The sequence below is a fragment of the Giraffa tippelskirchi genome, chromosome 6 (assembly GCF_054371585.1).
Source record: "Giraffa tippelskirchi isolate mGirTip1 chromosome 6, T2T-mGirTip1v1.2.pri, whole genome shotgun sequence".
In the NCBI taxonomy this organism is placed as follows: domain Eukaryota; kingdom Metazoa; phylum Chordata; class Mammalia; order Artiodactyla; family Giraffidae; genus Giraffa; species Giraffa tippelskirchi.
Genome location: NC_137280.1, coordinates 112,600,442 through 112,619,240, shown reverse-complemented (window position 1 = coordinate 112,619,240; position 18,799 = coordinate 112,600,442). Strand labels below are relative to the sequence as shown.

Below are 18,799 nucleotides of genomic sequence, written 5' to 3'. Positions count from 1 at the left end.
GTAAAATCTTGCACCCTCTACCTTATTAATATGTAAAAAGGCTGAAGTCACATCTGTGCAAAGATCTATTTTTAGTGAACCTTACATCCTAAAATCCTAGCCTTGATCTCTTAAACTATCAAGCCTACCATAAATGTTTGATGATGAACAAGCCCATAAAAAGAAAATGCATAAAATGAATCAAGGGAGTCAACGTGTGCTCTGCCTTTTAATTACTGGTGGCTTCTCCTCCAATCCTGATCCGGGCTGGGTGCAGGCAGAGAAAACACATCAATAATTTGAGGAGCAGGGTGTGGGTACTGCAAACAAATGGGCCTAACTACATTGTGATTTATGCTTTGGAAGCCAAATAGAGATGGAAAGAGAAGCATCCTAGCCCAAAAGAGGAGGGGTGAAAAAGGAGGAAATTACGAGATAAATAAAAGCATTCAGGACACAGAAGAGAATGCAGAACAGTCTTGTTTTATTACTTTTAAGTAATAAAGAGCCTTTTCCTTGCCTTTTTGTCTTTTTTCCCTTTTTTTCTCTTCTTTTTTTTTTTTTTTTTTCCTTTTTTACAACATACATTAAGTCATGAATCAGATGTTAGGGGATGTGGAGATGGAAGGAAAATTGGTGACATCACAATATTTTTACAACTTTACAACAAATATAAATCTGAGTTGGTTGCATCTACCAGTGTCTAGCAAGGGTGGAGAGCAAAGGCACACTCAGGTTTAGGGACCCTCCCCCCACACGCTGTGGGGAACAAAAGAAAACGGGAAAAATACTTCAATGCAGAAGACCACCTCAATACCTGTGGGCATGTTAGGGTTAACACCATGAGTGATGGGTTGTGGGAGGCAGGGAGGGGTGAAAGCAGACGCGGATCTCTGTAACACAGCTGAGGCATTGATGCCCGCACATGGGGACCAGAGAGAGCGGGTAGGTGATACACCTCATTTCTAGTGGGAGTGAAGCTTGGGGAAGAAGGCAGCAGGGTGATCTATACCCATCATCTTCCTAAGTTCCCCATTTCTAAAGAAAACAGACGGAAAGAGACAATATGTCTCTTTGCAGTGAAGTTTCATGGTTTCAGGGCACAGAGTTTGCAGGGTGTGAATACAGATTCCATTAACAAAACAAAACAAAAGCATAACAACACAAGAACAACAAAAACCTATCCCAAACGAGAGCAAAACTGAAGGGGTGTCTGGAATAAAAAGGTCGTGCATGTGTTCTGGCTACACACCCGGGTTTCACTCTGATTATGGAGGTACCACTCTTCACTCGCCAATTCAAAGTTATCTCCGATTGTCTTTCAGAAGTTTTCTTTTTAAGACAAAACTAAACCCAGAGATCGAACTGGAAATGAAAACAAGACAAAGAGGCCACCAGATATACTGTTTAGCGGTTTAAGAAAACAATAACAACCAACAACAATGCTCACAGTTTACAGTATGTTGATAATTCTTCGCAATAGAGTAAACAAAAGTCCCTTGTGTGTGCTTGAGCTAATGAAAACCAAGGGGAAAAACACACATCCCACCCTCTCCCCCTACAAACAACAGCCACAAAAGGATAAAGAAATAAAAAAAATTAAAAACCTTTTGCCCCAGTCAACATTTTTGCAGCATCCATTGCGGTTGGCCTTGTACTTGGAGTTACTCATTAATCACAGCAGGGACCAGCCTGCCTGCATCTATTTCCATGTTATTTCTTTGTGTGCATTGCACATGTGTGCCTAGCACATGGCTTGGAGACTACCCCCAGGTGCCTGCCCAACCTCACACAGCATGTTCTCCTGGCAATGGACACAGCAGAAATGAGGACTGGCACGTTAGTCCCTTTTCTGCTGGCTAATGAGGACATCATCATGTTGAAATGATCTGAGAATACAAGGGAAGCAGGGAGCTCTGGAGGGGGAAAGGGGATTTGCCACCCACAACACTGGGATCCATGCTTGGCAGCATGGTGGTTGGAGTTGGCACCACTAGATGAAGTGTGAATCGGGCTGGGGTGCCGCCCGGGTCTCCTATAACCATCACTACTGCATCCTCCTTCCCTCAGCTGGATGCTAATCTTCCAGAGGACTACAGTGGGGGTGGGGGGAGGGAGGATCAAATAAATATCTGCATTTATTTCAAAAGGGGGAAAAGATTATCATAATGACAGTTTACAAGTATACACAACTCAGGGTGTAAGGCACAAATTTACATGTGGAAAACAGGCTATTCACAGATGTAACCCCACGAAAAACCTGTGTGATCAAACCATTAATTTATGCAAGGTAGCAGCCAGCATATTAATTAGTTCACACCATTGGTAGATATTGTTTGCTGTCTCACATGCAAGGTGAAATGAGATGGTGTTTCACAAGCTGGTGCCTTCACAGAAAGTAGGAACCCCTGACAAAGCTATGTTGGCAGCAATGGGACACGAGGTGCCATTCTCCAAGTTCCTCTCCTGGTTGCTTTAGAAGTTAGGATCTGGAAGGACTTTTAAACAAATTATTCTTTTGCATGTTATGGCCAGGGACCTGACCAGAAAATTAAGCTGGTAGATTTAAATAAATATTCCCCTCTTAAGTTTTTTTTTCTTTAGCTAGAGATCAGACAGTCCAAACACAAAGCTCAGAATTCCAGCTCCGACTTATTTACTCAGTGAATTTATTGTAAAAATAAAGAAACTCAATTATTCCAGTTAATGGATTTCACGTTAAATAGTTTTAACTATCAAGGGGGCTTTCTGAAGAGCTGTTCAGAGGATGGTATGTGGAAGAATCCTTTCCTTAAGGAAAAAAAAATGTGAACAATAAATAAGGAGTTACTTGCGTTAACGGTCACGTTATTTCATTAAAAGAGAGGAGCAGAAATCTATGACATAGTTGCCCAGCATGGCATTCATCTGTTATAACAGAAAGCTGTAACTGGTGGGCATTTCACAGTATCTGCGCATAGTAAACTTCTGCCATTGTTAAAGTCTGAGTTAGAATTATCAATGAATTCTTTTTTTTTTTTTTTGTCTTTTTAATTCTCATTTTTTAAAAATGTGTTTTGCAGGTGGGAACGCTAGCCCAGTTGGGCAGCGCCCCGTGCAGTCATGGACACGATGTTGCGGTTGCTATCCACGTGTGTGCGTGTGCGTGTGAGATGTGTGCGTGTGTGCACGCGGGCGCGCAGACGCACACGGTAGGCGTGGGTGGAGGGGTGGGTATATGTGCTTTTGGCTCATGTTTGTGATGCTGACTGAAGTCTTTCGTGAGTCCAACCTGTTGCAGGGCGTGGGGGAAGAGCGAAGGAAGAGAAATGGAGGTGAGTCCCGCGTCGCGAACCTTCACCGAACCGCACGGCCCAATTGTCGACAGTCCCTTCCCCCCGCTGCGTCCCAGGGAGGGACTCAGAGTCCCGGGCGCCGCCGCAGCCGTCTTGGTCGGGTGGGTACTCAGCCATGGAGAACCTTGCTGAGCTGAGCGGGCGGGCGCCTCGCCTTTTCCTGCTGGTTCGACACCTGCCCCCTCCCCACCCCGGGGATTATGTACACGCGTCGTTGGGCTTCATGGATGTGGACAGAGGGGCAAAGGAGGGTTTGGGGGGCACGTCCGGCTTTAGCGAGGGCGTGCGCTTCAGCCCCGCCCGGGTCAGTGAGTTGTAGGCGCTGTTGAGGCTGGGCTGCCTCGACACAGTCACGGCCTGGCCTGAGGGCTGCGGCGAGCTGTGCGCCTGGATGGAGTCCACCCTCTGTGGGGCGGGGGGCGGATTGTCTCCCCGGCCAAAGCTCTGGTTCCTGGAGAGATGGGAGGAATTGGAGGAGTTAGTATTGTTTCTTTTGAGGGTGGCGGCCTGATGGCTTCTGGTGAGCGAGTTCGTGGGGTAGCTCCTCTTATAGTCCAGCCCGTAGGACGAGGAGGGGCGCATCTCCAGCCGCTTGCTCAGGCCATTCTGCGACAGGGAGGCTCCGGGAGGGCCCAGGGAGGCCTCCCGCTGGGGGACTTTTGGGGGCAGGCTGTCCAGGTTCTCCACCAGGTTTACCCCGTGGTTGGGACTCTTGCTGCTGAGATGTTCCTTGATGGTCTTATACTCCAGGGTGGCCGCCTGGTCCTCCAGCGCCATCTGCGCCACCTCGCTCATTTTGGGCTGGTCCACGTACTCGTGCTGGTATCCCTGCCGCGTGGTGGGCAGCACGACCACGCTGGGGATGTGGCTGGGGGAGGCCCGCAGGGGCAGGTCCGTGGGAATCACTGGGGAGCCCATGGGGGGCATGTCCTTGGTGCAGGCGTTGATGAGGTTCTGATTCCGTTCCCACTCGCGGCTGCCACGGCTGGGCTTGCGTTTCTGCTGCAGCGTCGGCGTGGACTCCGGGGTGGGCAGGGCGGCCAGGTCCAGGTGGTGCTGATCGGCCTTGATGAGCATCTTGGCGGTGTTGCTGGGAGTGGCGAGCTTGCCGTTGTGCATGAGTGGCGTGAGGATGGCCTCTGGCTTGGGGTCTTTGGACTGGGTGTCCCCGAAAAGGCCGCTTAGTTTGGTGACGCTGCTCATGGAGCCGCGGCGTGAGTGGGTGAGCTCCTTCTCCTTGCGCTGCACGGAGGACACGTCTTTGCGCCGGTGATCGCAGACGCAGTAGACGATGATGCCCGAGAACACGGCCCCCATGACAAAAGCCAGAATGACCGCGATGGCCAGGAGGGTGACAGGAACGAGCTGGTCGTGGCCTTTGAGATAGCTCTCCCGAATCACTCCTGCAAAAGACATCGCATATGGTGTGAAGAAATGAGAGCAGACCCCGAGGCTTCATTTTGCTTGGCATTCACCCTGTTAATTAATAACAGTAATAAGTGACAATGGCACCTCTGCAGAACTTGTCTTTGAGGCTCCCTCTTGCCAAACATTAAACTCATTAATCCTCCCCGCCCCACCCCCCAGGATGTAAACAAACTTCCGTTATTGTCTTCTTTGTGTTTTGAAAAGGTGCATTCCCCTCTTTTCAAGTATGAGCTCTTTCTAAGTTGGTTCAGTCCGTGGAATATGGTGGTTTTTTCCTTTCCAAAATCTAATCCTCTTTCCCTTTTCATCTTTTTTTCAATCTTCCCCATCATAAAAGTGCCAGTGAGGTATTTTGAGTCTGAGGAAATAGGCAACACTTTTATGCATGTTAAATGAACAAATGGCACACTTCTCCAGGCTTCCACGGAGTTTGCTGATGACTTACTTCCTGGTGGGCCCCATGACCTCTGTCTGGAGAACAGCTAGGTTAGCATTTCAAGTAATGGGGAGAAAGACAGTGGGTATCATTTATAATGAAAGAGAGTAGCTAAAGCCCATAGATTACAAATGTTTATGCCGATTTTGCATCACTTCTCCAAAAACAAACAAACAACAAAAAAAAACCCATGTAAAAAAACTCAATTTTAGGTAAATATGCTGAATATTTGAATGAAGCTCTTCCTCTACTTGAGCTGAAAGAATATTTGGAAGTAGAGACCATTTGGGGTCTTGTAGTGGGTTTGAGAAGTGTCAGGTCTCATTATTACAGCTAGAGTTTGCTGTCACGGTGAGATTCTTCAGCAGAGCTAATCTCTTCAATTTAATAAAAATTATGTGACTCTGCCCTTCAATATCTTACACTACATTAACCAAGATGCTGTGTTTCTGAAGAAAGTGGCTTTCCCTGTTCCTGCTTAATCAGCCACCAAGCTGAGAGACTCTAATCAAATGCAAACACTGAAGCTTTTATTTTTTAATGCCAAGTGAGAATACACATCACAATTGTCAGATCTTAAGTGCTTGATGCAGTAGCTGAAAAAATAAAATCTCAAATACCTCAATTCCTGCCTCTGGAGAATGAAAGAACATGAATACATTAGAGGCTCTAACATGGGCTGAGGAAATGTAAACATTGTTCCTATTATGGAAATGATAGTAAGACAGAAAATGTACCTTCTCTGGTCTCAGGAGACACATTTTTCATCAACTAAATCAACTCTTTCTGGAATATGTTTAATGTATTTTACTGGCAGATATCAGTAGTACAGAATGAGAATAAAATGAAATAAAAATCTCTACCCTTTCCCAAACTCACAACACACAATCCTTACACTTCTGTTGAAATGCTTTGTGTGTGACACCTGAGACTCTGAGGAAATGCAGCTTTATCACGGGGTTTTTCTGTTAAAATATTTTGATTGGTGAAGCGATGGTTTTAAAACTCAGAAAACTTAGCCTGGAGAAGAAAGCATTCTCTTTCCCTTTTCTTTGTGCACTGTCCTCATCCCCTCAATCGTGACATCACAGTTGGTTGCTGTGGAAATGACTGTCCCGTGACAAAGGATTGCAGCTGCAGGTGGGGGAATAAATATTATAGAAACAGCAAATATCTGTTGAGAAACAAAGATTCTGTGATTAAACAAATGCCCTTGGTGTTGAAGGGCAAGGGAAGAAACTCACCCAGGGAAAATGCGGTCAGACACTGACTAATTTCCAAATGTGACACTTGTCAAATATTTCACGATTTATCTTCATGAACTTTTAAAGGGTAGAAACCGAGAGGCAAAAAACCATCAGGAAATTCAGCTAAAACTCACACCTTTTTAGGTTGTGGAGCTCCCCAAACAGTGGGGTGTCCTGCATCCAAATATGTTTTAATACCAAGGAACTGTGCTAATGAGAATTTCTTCCTTAAATTTGCATTTCATTGTAATAGCAACCAATTTTCTTTCAACTTTGGTTTTGCGTGGTGTTCTACTGAACATCATTTTTAACCACCTACATATGATGGCACAGAAATGTACACCTGTGAATAAAGTGGGCTTAATTTCACTTATTGACTTGGTGATGTCAGTGGGGTGTAACACAGGCTAGGCCCCACCCAATACAGATATTAGGTAGATTTTTTCATAGCAGTGGGCATTTCTTGAGTCCCTTCTGGCAACTGTATTTATGGGGGCTCCCCAATAAATTCATACTTGTGATAGGTAGTGATCTACAATTGACTGTCAATTTACAGTTTAAATTACCATCTCAGTTTAAGAGGATCATAGAATAAGGCTAGAGCAATCCATTTGTTTCATTTATTGTTTAATTGGGAAAACTGCAAAATTTTAAAGTATACACATTGTTTCTTAACTTTGCTTTTAGTCCCCAAATAGTCTTTCATGTCTGAAGGTCCTTAACTATCTGGGTCTCATGGATCCCATTTGCTCTTTCACTGGGAAAAACTCTTTTAGTGCATGACATTTGAGTTCAGGTTTTTGGTTGTTAACAAATCAAGCAGGGTCTGACCTTTGAGAAAAATTGTCTCAGACAGCTTTCTTTGGCTGATTTTGTTATGTAAATAGTGTCTTTAAAAACCTTTCTGCATTTCTTGGGCTTTGAGATAGCTACCTTGAAACAGGTGGCTTCCCTCCTCTGCTTGTGCAAATTCAGAAACCCCATGTCCAAAGTTAGAAACAGATCAGAGATTAAGTTGAAAGCAAAGTCAAGAAGATAAGATGTGGAAAGTGATTTTTGGAAGATGCCTTCCAGACTTAAAGCTTTCTGATTATATCATGAGAAAAGGGCAAAGCAGCATCTGTGGAAATGACTGAATCAGCTTTGTACAGATGGTCATTGTGAAGACTCGAACACACCAGACCTGTCAGTCAGGCTGAGGATAGTGTAACACTAGAGATCTCCAAAGGCCTGGAGTTTTAGGCTCCCACTTACTGCTGGGTGACCATTAAGCAAGTGACAATGTCTCTGGGCCTCAGCTTTTTCCATCTGTAATGTGGGGTGAACACCCTTAATCTTAATGCCTTACGGTGTAGATACAAGAATCAGTTGAAATAATGATTAAGAAAGAGCTTAAGTACAGCAGTCTGTTGGACACATCTAAAGATCAGAGGAAGCCACCAAAGAGAGGTGGTGGGTTAGTAGCTCACGGAAGGCTTAAGGGTGACAGTCACAGCTTTGCCATTAGATTCCATTTGCTGTGGGTCTCCCAGAGGAGGGGTAGACGTGTTCTTCCCAGCTCCAAACCTTGGGCTGTGCAAATGTTGCCAAAAGGTTGATATGTTGAGGCAACATCAGGGAACATGTACCTCTGTTTCAGGATTGCCTGTAGGCCCTGAATTTTGAAATAAGTAAAACAACAGCTGTGGGAAATGTTGAGAAAAACACAGTGATTATATTAATAGTTGGGCTTCCCAGGTGGCACTAGTGGTAAAGAACCTTCCTGCCAGTGCAGGAGATGTAAAGAGATGCAGGTTTGATCCCTGGGTTGAGAAGATCCCCTGGAGGAGGGCTTGGCAACCTACTCCAGTATTCTTGCCTAGAGAATCCCTTGGACAGAAGAGCCTGGTGGGCTACAGTCCATGGGGTTGCAAAGAGTCTAACATTACTGAAATGACTTAGGATGCATGCATATTAATAGTTAGACTCCTAGTAGGGTAATAATCCTACAATCAGCTCCTTGAGGGTAGGGCACATATTTTATATGCATTTATAATCCTCACCATCCACAGGGCTCTTGGTCGGGCACTTACTAAGTAATTATTAAATAAACGAGTTTGTAACACATTTAGAGACAGTTTTTAAATAGACTTCTAAACTTGGTGGGTCATCTTTGAAGTGATTTGCTTCAGAAATCACAGAACTGTATCTCCATATAACAGAATATAATCATACTAACAACCATAAGATGAAAGAAATCTATAAAGGCGCTCAATATGTATTCAAAATAATAATGGGATAAACTATTTTTAAAGTAAAAAGATATTTGTTCTGGGATAATTCCAAAAGAGAGGATGAAGGTAAACGGGTTATTTGTAACAGCTGAGTGCTCCAGCGAAATCAGCTAATACAAAACCAATGCTCCTGCTCCTGCTAAGTCGCGTCAGTCGTGTCCGACTCTGTGCGACCCCATAGACAGCAGCCTACCAGGCTCCACTGTCCCTGGGATTCTCCAGGCAAGAACACTGGAGTGGGTTGCCATTTCCTTCTCCAATGCGTGAAAGTGAAAAGTGAAAGTGAAGTCTCTCAGTTCTGTCCGACTCTTTGCAATCCCATGGACTGCAGCCCACCAGGCTCCTCCATCCATGGGATTCTCTAGGCAAAAGTACTGGAGTGGATTACCATTGCCTTCTCCGACAAAACCAATGGGTCTTTGCAAAGAGCTCAGGGTTGGGGTTGGAGGAACATCATTGCTTCAGGAGTGGCAGGGAAACCCTAGGTGAGTGGAAGGGCTTTTGTAGGGTGATGCCTTTTCCACCCTGGGCTGTTGGAATACCTTGCTCTACCAACCCCTGGGCCTTCTGCTCTCAACAGTTGAAAATGGGGCATTAGTAATGAAAACAGTATCTGAGAAACCTTTTGCATTGATTCATTAACCGCCAGCTATTTCTCACCAGTCATGAGGTGCTAAATGGTTATTCTTTCCACCTTCCTATTGCAGGAAGCTAGACACACAATGACTCAAAGATTTCTCTGAAATTATGCCTTAAATTGGCAGAACTGAGAAAGAATAGAATCTCCACTTTTTTTTTCTGAGCTGAGAGAATTTTCAGAGGCTGCTGGAAGGAGGTCTCAGAGGGGCAGTGTGAAGCTCGTAAGAGGCTGAAAAGATTATGAACAAACCCGCCCTCCAGGCCCTACAATATGTAATTCACAATAAGAGCAGTTATAAATGGCAAAATAAGAGGAAACCCAACACAATTCTGATTTTTCCTATGATGACGATGTCCATGCACTTTGAAATGTCAAACATCAAGTTCCTTATTTAAATAATGGTTTTTGGTAGCTCAAAGATTCTCTACCATTGCCTCTAGTCTGCACAGGATGCCCAGCGCCAGGCTTGGGAACAACATGCCTTAGAAAAGATACTCTCCTAACTCAGGGCTGGATTGTGATGTTGTTGGTGCCTTGACTGTCCTCTCCTGGACTAACAAGGTTTTGACCAAACGCACCTTGCAGCTGCCTTCAGCAAACAATTACTGAGCATGGATGAAAGTCCCTTGGTGGGCTTTGGGGAGACAAAGATGAAGGAGGCACAAAGTCTGTGATCCAGTAGGGGAGAAGGCAGGTGTGCACACATGAACTACATCCAAAGCCCAGAAGCATCATGAGATGATTACTTCTACCTAATATGGATGGGCAAAGGCTTTATATAGGAGCTGATGTTTGAGCTAAGTCTTCAAGTGCATGGGATGTCAACCCAAGTGGAAAGAGCAACAAGAACCAAGGCATGGAGGGGAGGAAAGCGAAGGCTGTGTTCAGTGATGGCCAGTGGTCCAGCTGCCTTCTAGCCTCTTAGCTCTAGGCACCGCCTCTCTGCTACATTCTCATTGCTTCTGGGCTTTCACACAGGCTGTTCCCTCTGCCCAGAAAACCCCTGCTCACCTCCCAGCCCTCTGACCTCCTTCAGGTCTCAGCTGACATGAAGAAACTGTCTCCTATTCCCTCAAGCCAGTTTAGCTCTTCCTTCTGTTAAGGGTTCCCAGACCTCTGCACCTCTCTCCCCTAAAGTCATCACTCTTATGATGCTCTGTTTGATTTTTACACCTAAATTGCTCCAGACAGCTCCAGGAAGGAGAGACTTTCTGCTCCGCTGCACCCCCAGGCATACAGGTGCTCAGTAAATAGCTGTTAAATAAATAGTAAATGAATGCATGACTGAATGAGTACTTGGAGGGGAAGACAGGAGTGAGAGCTGAACCTCATTTGGAAGCAGGCTGTGAAAAGCCTTGAAAGTCTGAAAAAGATGTTTAGAAGACATGTCCGTTTGGAAGGAAAATGACTGGTTAATTTACCTGTGATTTCAAGGGTCTTCTTGCCTGAGAAAGCTGACTTTCAGCTTATTCTGTTCCACATTGAATCCATTATTGAGAAACTACAGGCTTCAAAGAGTCAGTACCTTTGCATCAAAAGCACAGCCAGCCTACTTGAATTTATTATCACTGTTATTAAAATTAAGACTCTGTCTTCAACTATACTTATCCCCCGCACCATACAGACATGGCTGGGAGATGTTACCTGCCCTATCAAAAAAATGAAGCCAAACAGACAAAGAAAAATACATTTACTCTATCGCACCTATTAAACTAAGTACCAAATGAAAAGCCTTACCCATCCCCGCCCCAGTTACCTTGCTAAGTACATGAGACCTTCGACTGCCAGAACCTTGAAATGGTTAAGTGCACACTTTCCCCTCTCACCCCTGTTCACTGGACTGCCTGTTTCGGAGCTGCTGTGATATGATGGATGTGTCTGTCTCCATAGTGAAGTGATTAATAGGCATCTGTGTGAAGCGGACCCGGTGACCACAAAGACAACAAAGCCTCTCTGTGTCCTTTAGAGAAATATGCAAAGGCAAAAGGGAGGATGGACATTTCCTCCACCACCGAGCCAGAGCAGGGTTCGTGTTGGGCCTGAGAGCTAAGAAAGATGGCAAAATACCAAGAAAAGCTTCGGAGTGGGATCCTCTAAAAATAGACTCTTGCTTCTGCTTTATAGTAAGACAAGCCTGTAATTTCCTTGAAATCCTCATAACAACTTGGGTGAATGGAATCCAACAACCCAATTTTTCTTGTTTGAAAATCTTAAGTGCACCAAAATGCCAGCCCCAGAGTCCTGCAAGGCAGCGTGAATGAATGAACGAGTCACGGGCCAAGCATCGCGGCCGCTAACCACAGAGGACCTGCTGTAATCCCTGCTAAGAGAGAAAAAACAAATAGGGGAAAAACCTAACTGCAGATAGTTTATTCTCAGAGCCACACCCCGGCCCATGGAGATGACCACACGGAAAGTGCAAGGGGAGCTTCTCTGTGGTTATCTCGGCAGGAAGCAGCCTTCTCCTAGTCTTACACAGCATAATGCGAACCAGATGGCTTAGGAATAAACGGAACCGCCAGCAGCCATGGAAATGGGCTCAGAGTTTATAACTCAAACTTTGCCTTTTTCTTTTATTTTCAAATCTTCCCCCCCCCCCGGCAGGCCGAAGATTAGGTACTGGAAGGGGCCATGGTCTGTCTTCCAGAGGTATCAAGTTAATGACTGACCACGCCACAGTAGAGACAGCTTCCTGGCTGTTTAATATCCTCAGTTCAGAAGCTATTTTAAAACTCCCATATTGAAATGATGCTGTCTGTGGTGGTCTGTGGATGAATCCACTTCCAGTCCTATCACCTCTGAAACTGATGCATTTTTATTTGTTGTGGGGGTGCCATCACAGGAAGAAAAGGGAGGATGAGCATAAAGCTTCCTTTTCCCCTCCGTACCAGTGGGAGTGCTTGGTTGGCGCCTCCTCCTCGGCCCCACGATTTTAGACTCGGCCCTGCCAGTGGGAGGACTGCGCCCAGAGCGGAGATGAGGTCTAGAATGGGGGTCATGATCAGATCATTTTTAAAAGCCATGCTTTGGAATGTTGACCTGTGATTCCATGTGTTGAGACTGTCACTGTCTTTGTAAAGGTAATGACTATTTCAGATGGGCCAAGTTTTAAGCAGAGTTTGCATGGTTTACTTTCCTTCTTTTTGAGGTTTTCTTTCTTAGAAGACTAGAAACCCAACATCTAAAGTTTTGGAAACTAGACAAAGCATTTCTGTTTTCCAGCTTCCCAATTCCATCTTCCTTTGCTCTCTTAAGAGACATCAAAGCTACAAAATAAGGAAGTAGATCGTCTTATAAAATTGTGGAATTTGGGTCATTCTTTGGGATTTTTTTTGCAGCACTCTGATTTTTTTTCTCTGCATGCATGCTAAGTCACTTCAGTCGTGTCCGACTCTGTGCGACCCCATGGACAGCAGCCCACCAGGCTCCTCTGTCCATGGGATTCTCTAGGCAAGAATACTGGAGTGGGTTGCCATTTCCTTCTCCAACACAAAGATGAAACAAATTTGAGGAAACAGGCTTGTTTAAATACTCTTAAAACTTAAGCTTACTGTTGAGGAGACAGGTTTGTTTGAATACTCTTAAACTTACAGGGAACATAGTTCATAGAATCTGGGTTATAGATGAATCTGGGTATTATTGGTTAAGAATGTAAATCTTGAGATTGTAAAGACCTGGGTATCAGTCTTGGATCTATGACTAACTAGTTGTGTTCCTGGGAAAGTCACTCAATCTCTCTAAGCCCCAGTAGTATTGACTATGAGATGGGTGTTGTGGATGGATTAAATAGATTAGATAAACAAATTCATGTCAAGTGTTTGGCTCTGTGCAGGACGCATTTAATGCTCAATTAATAATGTAAAGGGAGTTTTTCCAACTGACAAGTTACCTGCTTTCTGTGTGGTCCCAGATAAACTGTTTTGATGCAACACTTTGTTTGGGTTCAAGTGTGTCAGCCAAGAATGGAGAAATAAGGATTTAAAAATACAACAAAATCTTGGAGAGTGACCTTAAATAAGATAGCCCATACAATTTGAAAAATGTCCTAAATTAGGGTTACTCAGTATTAGTAACTTGTTAGAAATACAAATCCTTGGGTCCTACTCGAACTTTTGAATCAGAATTTCTGGAGATTAGGTTCAGAAATCTGTGTTTTAACAAGGCCTCCAGATGATTCATACGTTTGCTAAAGCTTGAGAGGCACTGCCCTAAATGATAGGAATAATATTCCAGAGAGCAACATCAGTGTTTCACTTTGAAGTCCAACCCCAGATAGCACTGAGGCAATGTATAGCCAGACTTGCTAATTTGTAAAATAATAAATAAAAAAAAAAATAATGCAATCTTCCTTGATGTTCATGAAAGTATGAATCTTTAGTGGGTCTCGTGTATGACATTTTCTTGCAGTTGCCATATTCTGACAAAGAATACAAAATTGATATGATTTTATTGGCGAGAACAACACATCCCTAGCACTTCCCCTTGGTACCTGACAAAAGCTTGACCTATGGCCTAAAACACTGTACCACTATTTCTGTAACAGAATCAACCCCTTCTGCTAGAGCCAGAAGCTACTGGGAAAATGCCCACCGTCTCTTTATTTGCCCCACCATAAAGTCACGGGAATTTCTCATGCTCCCCATCTCTGTCCCAGGGGCCTTCAGTTAGTGGTTGGTACTAGAGAGCCCAGTCAGGACTGGGTCTCAGGGACAGAAGAAAGAGAAGCTTGGTAGGAACTCACTACCAAGGAGTTGCGTAGAGCATCCTCCTTTAAAGCTTGCATCCCATGTCACCTTGAAATCTCCTCCACACAAACAATGCACAGCCATTGAGGGACATCTGACTCAGGGCATCTTTTCCCCTACCTCGCCATGATCAGATAACAGAATAAAAAACTCAGGAAGATTCTTTTCCTTTCTTTTCTGGATAGAAGTAGGGGACCTGAGCTCATGTTCCATTCCTCAAATGAAGGTCCTGCTTTACAGCAGTGCACTCAGCAGAGCCTGGTGCTTACACATCTGCTGAGTTGAACTGAATCTGCAAACCCATAGAATTATATAAGACATTTTAAGTTACATTAAATTTCTGCTGTGTGCTTTTAAATCACGGAGTGCAAGACCTGTCAGCACTTAGGGTATATTTATTACCTTAACAAATGTCAGATGATTGTGTCCAGTGTTATCCATTATTTATGAATAACAAGAGGCTGTAGGACTGGAAATGACAGGCTCTAATATGTCCAAAAGGTTAGGCATAACGCAGTGTGCTGCCCTGTAAATTTCTTGACATCATTTTCTCTCCTAATAAGTGCTGTCTGTAATGATTGTACTGAACTTCCATTATCTCTACAGTTCCTAATGGCTGCGCCTGCCTTCAGTGAAGAAATCTAATTGCAGATACATATTTGAAAAAGAGTGCATCTTTTTTAAAAACACAAATTTTAAAAATAATTGCAGCGGAAAATTCCTATTGTCCCATTAAAAAGGAATCTCTTTACAAAGATAACACCCAGCTGTTGACTTACAAGAGCTTAAGAAATACTAATTAAGGATGACAAACCTTCATACCACCTGTAATTAGCTTTCTGACACTGATGAAGAGCCCATGTTTTCTGTACCCAATATATGTGAGTTTATCCAACTGTTTCACTGGTTGACTCTAGAGTCTTTCTGTGACTGAAGTGCTGGGAGACTGATGTCTGATGGGGTTCCTGTGGGTCTGCTCAGGCCAGCAGCACAGTCCACATGCTTGGCAGGACTTTACCTAATATGACTTGCATAGCCTGTGTCTCCCTGCAACCGGCAAGTGGATATAGCGCTTCCATCCTCTTTCCTTCTATAGCAATGGCATGAATTATGTACTCTGAGCAACTCTTGCAGCTTTTGAGGCCATTCTCATGTATAACATCAAGAAAAGAGAGGCTATCCTCAAGAAATTTCCCTGTTTTCACCATTTTGCCCTTGCTAGACTACTTTGTCTGTGGAGCACTGAGGTTTGCAAAGTCAAACCTGTATGTAACAAGCATTTTTTTTTATAACTCCAAGAAACGAGGTATCGGAAAGAGTTTTGAGACAAAGCTAGTATTATTTTCCCATTAGTATACGTGCTCCAAAATACACACTGACTCTTCCCAATTTTATTGTGAGGACAAAACAAATTTTAGCTGAACACAGTGCAGTTGAGCCAATTAAAGAGCACATTTTTAACTACACCAGATGTTCAGTTAATATGATCATGCCTAACCTAGTCCCTGTAGTCCTTGAAAGTTCCATTAAGCTGTCAGAAAACTTTGTCATTTGTGTGTGTTTTTGTGCAAAAGATAGGAGAGAAAGGGGGGAAAAAGAGACTGAAGGAAAAGGGTGGGGCAAAATGAATTCATGTCAAGGGTGATGTGGCTTAAAAAAGTGCCTACAGATTAAAGCAAGTAGCACTTTTAGAGGTGAATTGATTTTTTTTAACACCCCAAGATTTAAGTTGCTGATTTTAAAATAAAAAATTAAAGTGTCTCTAATCATAATTTGAGTCCTTTTTTTTTTTTTTTTGGAGAAAATGATGTTAGGTGAAGATAAAAGGTTTAATTGGTATCTCTAGAAAAGAAAATTCAAATATTGGTGTGCACTTTCAGGCAGGCAGGGAGACGAAACAGCTTTCTACATGGCTGACATTTAACTTCTTTTCCTTCTACCCTTTCCACAATAATCTCATCAAGACCCTAGATAAATTTAGCAAGTTGTCAAGAGGATACAAAATTAATTAGATCAAATCTACATCTCTGCCTGTGCGGCTGAAAGAACAATTACAGCTGACCACGTGGGCATCCTGCCCTCCCCCACCAAACTCCCATGCTCACAGGGAACCTTCTAGGTCATCCAGTAGAGAGCCCAGTGCCTGGCCTGCTCATAATAAATCATTTTCCTTGGTGCCTCAAAGAAATGTCAGAGACTACCAATAGATTCCTTTTCTGGCGGGTGACAAAGAAATATTAATTTAGTAAAAGTTAGCATTGACAAGTGGGTTCTTCACCTCTAGTGCCACCTGGGAAGCCCCAAATGGTGGCACCCTGAATTATATTATCATTTCTTTCTCAGTCTCCCCCTGTCCCCCCATTTCAAAATCTGTTATGGATGAAGTCTGGCATGTGCCCTGCATCCCAGTGTTTTACCCAGTGACAGAGAAGGCGGAGTCTGGGGCTCAGCTTTACCTAGCACAGAGGTCTTAGTTTGGCATGGAACAGCTGTAGAAAATGCCAGTGATATGTAGAAAAACACTATAGATTCAAAATTGATGCAAAATTCCATTTCCAAAACATATTGTGTATGTGTAATTAACAATCTATAGGAGTGAATAATCAATTTATTATTTATCTGTCAGTCTCCTTGATCTCTGTATTTCCCTCCCTCCCACCCAGTGCCTACAGGTAAAGCCAAAACCCCTGAGTGTAACTTTTAAGGCTGCAGACTAGCATCAATCTCAGTTCCCTTTCTGACCCTTTATGTGCTTCTCTGAACTCTCAGCCTTTGCCATGTCCCACTGCTAGCCAGGAGGCCACCTGTGGGGACCCCCTGCTAACCTGCAGGCTCCTTGTGTGCAGGCTCGGTAAATCAGATCAGCCTGTGCTGTAGCACTCAGCAGAAGGCTGCCATATAGCACATGTTTGCTGAATGTTTTGAAATGTATGAAGAAAGAAATGAAGGAAGGTTGCTGTTTTCCCTTTCTTTGAGACTAGGCTGGTGGTTTAGTTCTAAGTTGTGTCTGACTCTTCTGGCCCCATGGACTGTAGCCTGCCAGGCTCCTCTGTCCATGGATTCTCCAGGCAAGAATATTGGAGTGGGTTGCCATTTCCTTCTCCAGGGAATTTTCCTGATCCAGGAATTGAACCTGGGTCTCCTGCATTGCAGGCAGGTTCTTTACCAACTGAGCTAGGGTTAATGTTACTTAAGTGTAGTTAAATTACTACATCTTTGGGGCCTCCCAGGTAGCTCAATGGTAAAGAATCTGCCTGCCAGTGCAAGAGCTGCAGGGGACTTGGGTTCAGTCCCTGGGTTGGAAAAATTCCCTGGAGGAGGAAATGGCAACCCACTCCAGTATTCTTGCCTGAAGAATCCTATGGACAGAGGGTTGCAAAAAGGTGCTCATGACTGAGTGACTGAAATGCATGCCTTTCTTTGCGATTAGGGTTAGTGTCACCATTATTACATTTTCTGTTAAATTAACTATGAAGTTTACTATTATTTTCTAGTGCTCTCTGGATTCTAGTTCATCTCCTTCAAAGTCACAGAAATGACAAATGAAAAAAAAAAAGGCATCCATACAATTACAGAAGAAAAAAACTCCCATATAGTTACATAATAGTTAATAAAAAACCTGAGGTTAAATTAAAATTAGAAACAGTGGTTTTAATCTTGCCCTTGTTTAGGAACAATTTGATTTCTGAGCCTTCTTCACTTAAAAGTGACACTTGAAAGCTTATTTTCAGTGATAATTTTTTGAATTACTCTAATATCCAAACACATATACAACTTTTAGTGATATTTCTCTGGAATTAGATATAATGAAAATATTTTTTCCCAGAATGAAATTTTTACTTTAATTGCTCTTATGTAGGTTACTATAGATTTCCTAAGAGTTAAAGGGCAAATGTAGACTAGAGATTAAATCTTATATATTTACTGAATAAATTATCAGCAGCCTCTTCAATAGAATTGCCAAGGTAGCAAATAAATATGCAGAACTCTTGGATAAATTTCAGCTTCAGATAAATAATAATGATTTAGTGTAAGCATGTCCCATGAAACAGGTGGGGCATACTTATACTAAAAAATTATTCATGGTTTCTCTGAAATTCACATTTAACTGGGTACTCTGTATTTAATATAGCAACCCTACTCTTCCACCACAGCTGATGCACATCTATTGGTTACCCATAACTATTCTTCAGACTCACTCTAAACTTTTGGAGATTAAAATAGTTTAACAGAGCATAATAATAATGATAGTAAACCTTTATGGGGCAGGTATAGCACAATTACTCCTTGGAAGGAAAGTTATGACCAGCCTAGACAGCATATTAAAAAGCAGAGACATTACTTTGTCAACAAAGGTCCATCTAGTCAAGGCTATGGTTTTTCCAGTAGTCATGTATGGATGTGAGAGTTGGACTATAAACAAAGCTGAGCGAAAAAGAATTGATGCTTTTGGAAGAAGCACCAATTGTTGGATAAGACTCTTGAGAGTCCCTTCGATTGTAAGGAGATCCAACCAGTCCATCCTAAAGGAGATCAGTCCTGGGTGTTCGTTGGAAGGACTGATGTTGAAGCTGAAACTCCAATACTTTGGCCACCTGATGCGAAGAGCTGACTCATTTGAAAAGACCCTGATGCTGGGAAAGATTGAGGGCAGGAGGAGAAGGGGATGACAGAGGATGAGATGGTTGGATGGCATCACCGACTCAATGGACATGA

At 43.3% G+C, this 18,799-nt stretch overlaps 1 protein-coding gene and 1 pseudogene across 8 annotated transcripts in view; both read right to left on the bottom strand.

Annotated features, from left to right (window-relative positions):
• Positions 1-446: 446 nt before the first annotated feature.
• Positions 447-18,799, bottom strand: part of SEMA6A (semaphorin 6A) — a 133,611-nt gene continuing 115,258 nt past the window's right edge. For 7 of the 8 annotated variants that reach the window (XR_014056475.1, XM_081499121.1, XM_081499116.1 and 4 more), the window contains one exon: positions 447-4,717. Coding sequence is in view for 6 of the 8 variants with exons in the window: in XM_081499116.1 (XP_081355242.1) it covers positions 3,513-4,717 (1,205 nt within the window). In the remaining 2 variants the exon portion in view is untranslated. The remainder of the gene's footprint in view (positions 4,718-18,799) is intronic. The other variant, XR_014056477.1, reaches the window with a different exon arrangement.
• On the bottom strand, positions 1,379-3,431 carry LOC145510878 (uncharacterized; annotated as a pseudogene).